This window comes from Salvelinus fontinalis, chromosome 29 (genome assembly GCF_029448725.1).
Source record: "Salvelinus fontinalis isolate EN_2023a chromosome 29, ASM2944872v1, whole genome shotgun sequence".
Taxonomy (NCBI): Eukaryota; Metazoa; Chordata; class Actinopteri; order Salmoniformes; family Salmonidae; genus Salvelinus; species Salvelinus fontinalis.
Window position 1 is genome coordinate 39,363,159 of NC_074693.1, and position 7,894 is coordinate 39,371,052.

The 7,894-nt window shown below is 41.9% G+C and overlaps 1 protein-coding gene across 5 annotated transcripts in view; it reads left to right on the forward strand.

Annotated features, from left to right (window-relative positions):
* The window catches only part of LOC129827967 (teneurin-3-like), a 223,676-nt gene that overhangs the window by 176,861 nt on the left and 38,921 nt on the right, over window positions 1-7,894 (forward strand). For all 5 annotated transcript variants that reach the window (XM_055889282.1, XM_055889283.1, XM_055889284.1 and 2 more), the window contains 5 exons: window positions 85-304; window positions 4,179-4,298; window positions 5,631-5,892; window positions 6,247-6,514; window positions 7,077-7,220. In XM_055889282.1, the coding sequence (XP_055745257.1) occupies window positions 85-304; window positions 4,179-4,298; window positions 5,631-5,892; window positions 6,247-6,514; window positions 7,077-7,220 (1,014 nt within the window). The remainder of the gene's footprint in view (window positions 1-84; window positions 305-4,178; window positions 4,299-5,630; window positions 5,893-6,246; window positions 6,515-7,076; window positions 7,221-7,894) is intronic.

Here is a 7,894-nt window from a genome sequence, read left to right on the forward strand (position 1 = left end):
TCTAGTTCACCGGATTGATATTCTGAAGGAGCACCGAGTTAGGGTATTGACCCATGTCAACACTGTTGCATCTTGGTTTGACAGATGGACTGGTGGACTGCATGGACCCAGACTGCTGTTCGCAGAGCTCCTGCCAGGGTCAGCCCTACTGCCGCGGATCCCCAGATCCCACAAGCATCGTGAGCCAAGGTCAAGGTTCATCCTCCACTCAGTCGGGCCCCAGGGGCTTCTACGAGCGCGTCAGCTTCCTGGTTGGGCATGGCGGTAGTCACGTGATACCTGGGGACAACCCTTTCAACAGCAGGTGAGCTTCATCAAGTCCAACTGTCCTGTGTGGCGTCGAAATGATAGCCAACATGAGTTGTCAGTACTGTATCAATGAAATACACTGAGTTGATTGAATCGTTTTGTCCTGGAGTTGCCCCTGTAGGAATAACTGTGGCGTAGCTCTCTTAGGGGCCTTGACTTGATGAGTAAGGGGGGGGACATTTTTTATTAAGTTGCAGATTGAGCAACCTGATTTGATGTATCAAACCTTATGTGAAACCTTGTAATGGAAATAACAAAATGTCATAAGTTGTCGACATAAAGGCTTAAGACTATCCCCAATGAATGAACTTCTTATGGCTGAAGGGGCAGTATTGAGTAGCTTGGATGAAAGGTGCACAGAGGTGCCCAGAGTAAACGGCTTGCTCCTATGTCATAGTTGCTAATATATGCATATTATTATTAGTATTGGATAGGAAACACTCTAAAGTTTCTAAAACTGTTTGATTTATGTCTGTGAGTATAACAGAACTCATATGACAGGCAAAAACCTGAGAAGTTCCACTTCCTGTTTGGATATTTTCTGGGGGTGCCAGATTTCCACTAGATGTCAATAGAACTTTGTCTGATGACTCCAATGTGAATTGGGGCCGAAGGAGACAGGAATGAGTAATCACTTCCATGAAGTGCCCACGCATTGAACTGGCGCGTTCATGTGAGAGGCAGCTCCGTTCCATCGGTCAATTGAAGTCGATGTAATTCTCCGGTTGGAACGTTATTCAAGATGTATGTTAATAACATTCTAAAGATTGATTCAGTACATCGTTTGACATGTTTCTACTGACTGTAACGGAACTTTTGGACATTTCGTCACGTTATAGTGGTCACGCTTTGAGACTTTGGTTAGGGCGTTTGGTAAACAATTCGAAAGTAGCTAATTGGACATAAATAACGGACATTATCGAACAAATCAAGCATTTATTGTGGACCTGGGATTCCTAGGACTGCATTCTGATGAAGTTCATCAAAGGTAAGGAAACATTTATCATGTATTTTCTGGTTTCTGTTGAGTCCAACATGGCGGCTAATTTGGCTATTGTTCTGAGTTCCGTCTCAGATTATTGCATGGTTTATTTTTCTGTAAGGTTTTTTGAAATCTGATACAGCGGTTGCATTAAGGACAGGTATATCTATAATTCCATGTGTATAACTTGTATTATCATCTACATTTATGATGAGTATTTCTGTTGAAACGATGTGGCTATGCAAAATCACTTGATGTTTTTGCAACTAGTGAATCTAACGCCTCAATGTAAACTCAGATTTTTTTATATAAATATGAACTTTATCAAACAAAACATGCATGTATTGTGTAACATGAAGTCCTATGAGTGTCATCTGATGAAAATAATCAAAGGTTAGTGATTCATTTTATCTCTATTTCTGCTTTTTGTGACTGCTATCTTTTGCTGGAAAAATGGCTGTGCTTATTGTGGTTTTGTGGTGACCTAACATAATCGTTTGTAGTGCTTTCGCTGAAAAGCCTATTTGAAATCGGACACTTTGGTGGGATTAACAACAAGATTACCTTAAAAATGATATAAGACACATGAATGTCTGAAAATTTTTAATTATGAGATTTCTGTTTTTTGAATTTGGCGCCCTGACTGGCTGCTGTCATATCGATCCCGTTTTTATTTATTTTTTATTTTTATTTTTTTAACCTTTATTTAACCAGGTAGGCAAATTGAGAACACGTTCTCATTTACAATTGCGACCTGGCCAAGATAAAGCAAAGCAGTTCGACACATACAACAACACATAGTTACACATGGAGTAAAAACAAACATATAGTCAATAATACAGTGAAAAAAAATAAGTCTATATACAATGTGAGCAAGTGAGGTGAGATAAGGGAGGTGAAGGCAAACAGATATATGTATAAATAAATAAAAATATAAAAAGGCCATGGAGGCGAAGTGAGTACAACACAGCAAGTAAAATAAAAACTAAAAAAACACTGGAATGGTTGGTTTGCATTGGAAGAAAGTGCAAAGTAGAGACAGAAATAATGGGGTGCAAATATCGATCCCGGTGACGGGATTGCAGCCATAAGAAGTTTTAAGCACCGGGGCTCTGATATCAATTTGTGAGCAAGTTTCTCAGCAGACAAAAAGATGTTTGCATCGGGAACCTCAATGCACTTTGCCTGTCTGTTCTGTATCATAAGTAGAATTGGTTTTGAGTCTGATGGAGTGGGACATTATTGGCAACTGCATGGTGGAATGCTTTGGCAATAATATTCCCTCTAACTCGCAGAATAGTTTTGGAGTAATCCTTATGTAAACAGCATGCTTTACCGCAAATATAGAATGAGGCAATCCCCGAGCCGGGTCCCTTATAATCCGCCTCGTCATTGTATTCAGCTTACTGTTGATTCCAATGTTTGGCCGATGCATATTAGTTCACTCGCTGAAAATGTAAAATTGTTTGCTCTTTATCTCCATTAAGAAGTTGGTTTTATAGTCGCAGACATTATGGCACATGTCTTTAAGCACAGACATTCCGCAAAGTTTGTCAAAATCAATGACATTTCTGAGGCAATGAAAAATAAATATAACATAATTTGGTATTTTTTGGGGTCAAAATGAGGTGAATGGGATTCATGGTAAGCACATTCGCAATATCTGAACTTTATTTGACTGTGGCAAATGTTTTGTTGGATTATCGTGGATTTTTTTATTTACAATGTTTTGTTTCAAAGTGAAGATTTCTGCTCTATCCCAACTAAATATGATGCATAAAAAGCAACTGGAAAAGTCAATTGAATGTGCCAGAGCATGATGGATACTACCCGTAGCATTGTTTGTTTTGTCTAGGTGTGCTGTATCCAATGTCTGGCAGGGCAAGGGGGGAAATGTCTTATGATGTCTTTCCATTGTCACCTAAACCCATGGAAAACAAGAGGGCTAGCCAAGGAAAATAGAACAGTTTTCATTGTGTGATTGGATTCCATGCCTTTGCTCTAAAAACGATCCCCTCTCGTATGGCATAAAGACTAATACCTTACATTTGTTGTGTTGAGTCCCACAGCCATATTCGATATCCCCTTAGAATTCTCCCACTGGACTTTATATGATGTCCTGGAGAAAACCACTGCTAGACATTGACAGAGAGGGACTGTGTGAATTACATTACTAAACATCGCTTAGGTGATTTGACTTCATGTTTATTTAGGGGTTAGCTCTTCTAGGGTCAGCCAGCCTGTAGAAGATTAATGACGAGGAGAGAATAGTGAACCTCTTAAAGGTTCCTTATTCCTCTAGACTGCAAAGTTTTAAAAATAGGCATGTCGGAGTGAGGAAACAGATAGGAGAAAGCTGTTGATGATCCCTTCCTCAAATCCGTAATGACCTGAAGACGAAGCCAGCAAACGAGACACGTCACGCCTCGCGGCTCTGCCACCAATGTTGATGAAGAAACATCCCTACGTCATCTTGCCACTTTCACACTGTTGCCCAATTTAACAAATGACCTCACAATTAGCAACGTAAGAATGCACCGGGTGTCCAAGAAAGAGCTAAGTGGAAAAATTGATCTGCAAATGGTTCCCCCCAATTCTTAAAAACTTGCACAGGTAAACTCCTACAAGTAAGAGGCCTTCAATGGCTGCAAAGCCTATTTGGAATGAGTTATGGGCTATTAAAAGGAGTAAAAAGAGAAGGCTGTTGCCAGGGCAAGCCAATCCATGAATAACAATCGCTGTCGTGTGTATTTTTAACGGTCAGTAAATCAGACTGCCGGTACCCTTGCCGAGGGAGGACAGATGTTAAAAGGGAGGACTGCTTGATGACTCCGGCTGGCATTTTGTTTGTTTACTTAATCCTCTTTGTGTTTGTTCACCGGCACAGCCTGGCGTCAATTATCCGGGGTCAGGTGCTGACGGGAGACGGGACGCCGCTGATCGGCGTCAACGTGTCCTTCCGGGACTACCCTGAGTATGGCTACACCGTGACACGCCAGGACGGGATGTAAGAGTGCCACACACACGAACACACACACACATAAACATGCATGCACATGCACACACACGCACATTCATGCACACACATACATAACACACGTAATAAACACTGATTAGAAGACCACACCCAATCTATGTCCTCCGAACAACGTTCAGCTAAGGTCTGGCATGCTTAAAGTGCATCCCAGATCCACGATGTCCAAAGCAATTTAAAAAAAGCTATTGAATCAAAACAGCGAAGCATTGTGCCCCACAACAATATTTCATGCAAATATCACAGTGGTTGAGGCCATTTAGAACAAGACTGCTTAAAATGCATTGAATCAGCCAGGGCAGAATCAATCTGCCAGCATTGTAGACTAACACAGGATTAGTGTCTGATCTTCTTGGGCTATTACCATGGAGTTGTGGTTCACTATCTCACTCTTAAGGAACCAACGTCATACATACATTTCAGGGAAAACATTCAACCCACCGGGAAGTTTATCATCATACAATCTGTTGTCTTCGCAACAAAATATGTGCATTATGTTTGTCTGGAATAAAAGGCTTAAAATATTTTGTAATATCTGGGACTGGTGTAGTCACTCTTACAGAGCAGGAACCGCAGAGGTAGGGGATTGGCGATAGCCGCGAAGGATAAGCTAATGTCTCCAGATATACTTCCCTGTAACCCCTCTGACACAGAGCATGATAAATGGCAGGGGATAATCACACTTGGTTAGCCAGCATATCCGCTCAGGGTGTTAAGAGAGCAGAAACAGCATCAAAGCTTGGCTGTGAGCTCCCCACTGCCCAAAGTGGATGGAGAGAGGGAGAGAAAATTGTGTGTGTGGGGGGTGGGGGGGCTGTGTGTAGTGTCACCATGCCAATGCTTTACCCCTGGGTGGTGAACCACGCTGAATATATAGAGCACCACTTCAAAGACTCCCCCCTTCATTTCCAAACCAGTAACTCTTCTCAGCGCTATGTGATACTAATTAAAACTGGTCCACCAGAGAAACTAAGCCAAGACTTCTCAACCAAATTCTCACTTTTTAAGTGTCTCAGTGCATCATGGCTGAATAAGCAAAAGTAATAAAATAGATTCAGTGAATGATAATAATATGTGAGCTGCAAAGGAATAAGACAACTGATAAGAACAAGTTCTTTGTTTCTCTGAAAAAAATATAATCTGTTTTGTAGCCCGCCAAAGTTTGTGAATATATATCTGAGTTTTCACTGAATGCATTGTCTTCCGGAGAGCAGCAAATTTTATTTGGCCTTCAAGTAAGTCACCCTGGGTAATTATATAAAGCTTTTTTTTATCACTTCTCCATGTTTATGGCGACGTCTCCAGGTTTGACTTGTTGGCCAATGGTGGTGCCTCGCTGACCCTCAGTTTGAAGCGTGATCCTTTTCCCACACTGCACCGCACTGTTTGGTTGCCCTGGAAGGTGTTCCATGTGATGGACACGGTGATGATGAAGAGGGAGAACGACAACATTCCCAACTGTCACCTCATTGGCCTGCTCAGGCCCAGCCCCCTCATCCTGGCCTCCCCCCTGTCCACCTTCTACAGGAGTTCTCCCAAGGACAGCCCCATCATCCCTGAGACCCAGGTGAGATTAGCTCTGGTCTAAAACCTACTGCCAGGTGCCTATTTCCCAAAGCATATGGCTCTCGCTGCAGTGTGCAGTTGGGTGCATTAAAAGTTTCCCTGCACTGCAGCCAGGTTAAAAAAAACACACTGCCTTAGTACATTTAAATGCACTGTCAGTTTCCACAAATGTATTTAATTACATTGGTTAATGTTCGATGATTGCAAGCAAAGGTAAAGTTTGCATCACCCTGAGAAAGAGTTTACCACATTAACAGTGTACAATTGCTGCAGCACAGACATTTTTAAAGTAACTCTTTAACACACTCAACCATATGTTCAGTATCTTTTCATAAGATTCTGCATCAAATCATAGGTCCTCCATGAGGAAGTGGCCATACCCGGAAGTGACCTCAATCTGGTTTACCTGAGCTCCCGCACATCCGGCTACAAGCCCATCCTCAAAGTCCTCATGACCCAAGAACGACTCCCGTTCGGACTAATGAAGGTCCATCTGATGGTTGCTGTCATGGGCAGATTGTTCCAGAAATCGTTACCTGCCTTTCCAGACCTTTCGTACACATTCGTCTGGGACAAGACCGACGCCTACAACCAGAAGGTCTACGGCTTGTCAGAGGCTATAGGTGAGTTTCCACCGACACTGAAACACAGCTGTCTGGAGATGTTATGTAAACATCATCTGACAGTGTTGTCAGGTCCAAGTGTAGTCTAGGAGGTTACATTTTTGATGAACTCCTGGTATTGCTTTCCTTTGAATTTCCCAATTGTTTTGGCAGTCAGCATGTTTTGTATGGTTAGCAGACAATGTCTGCTGACTTTCGTGTGTAATTACTCACCAGTTGAACCACAGGGAAAAATATGTATTTTTAAGGTCATGCTCATTTTGATCCGTTTTTCCCTACCCAAACCTGAGTTATTCCAGGTTATATGGTAATTTGATATCCAGGTGCACTCTGTTCAGTGAGCTAGCAGTATCTCATACTTTATATGCTTGTAATGCAGCAGTGCCTATTGGGATACTAGTAAACACTCATCTGAGATTATACCGCCAACCTACTGAGAAAATTCTACAATCATGAAGAGATTTTACAAGTTTTCAGGCTTATACGCTACAAGCCTCATTACTTTTAAAGGCTCCTGGTAGATTTACAGACGTAATTTATTAGACACTGTTGTTGTTTACAGTGTCTGTGGGATATGAGTATGAATCTTGCCTGGACGTGATCCTCTGGGAGAAGAGGACAGCCATTTTACAAGGTTATGAACTGGATGCCTCTAACATGGGGGGATGGATGTTGGACAAGCACCATATATTGGACATTCAAAATGGTAAGACTTCATTTCTTTTGTTACATGGATCTGTTTTTTCTCTGTTTGTGTTGTTCAAGGAGAGACGTGTTATGGACAGGTGATCTCTACCCTGAAATGCAGCATTACTTGCTCAGATCAAGATGAAATATGGCTCATCATCTCATTTACAGAGAATAGAGGAGAGTTTGGACGGGTCGATCATTCATATTAATGATGGAATAAATCAGACACAATGCAGAGCTCCCTTCCTACTCAGAGATTCCGTCCTACTCAGCTATTTATGCAACACGATGGCCTTTGCTGGCCAAGATGGGATACATTTCCCATGCAATTCTTTACTTTTATTATCCAAACTTCTCTTTTGAATGAGAATGCACTAGGGCTCTCTCTTTCAGCCCTGGTTTGTGTGACAGTAAGCTCTCTCCAGCTCTCGATCTTTGTCACAGTTGTCTCGGGGAATTTGTGTCACCCTTTCATCTATTTGTGTCCCTCAACTCTCTGTTTCTGAGCACAGTCTTTCACCACTGACTGTCACTTTCGTGGAGGAGGTTACAGCAATATTTGCTCATTGCCTTTTGACACTTGATCGAGCCCATAGTTTGTGTATCACTTTCAGGTTCTATTGAAACGGTTGCTATGGCTACAGCCAATGTTTACTCATGTTAGTAAAAGGTCTGTTTGATTGTCGCTTG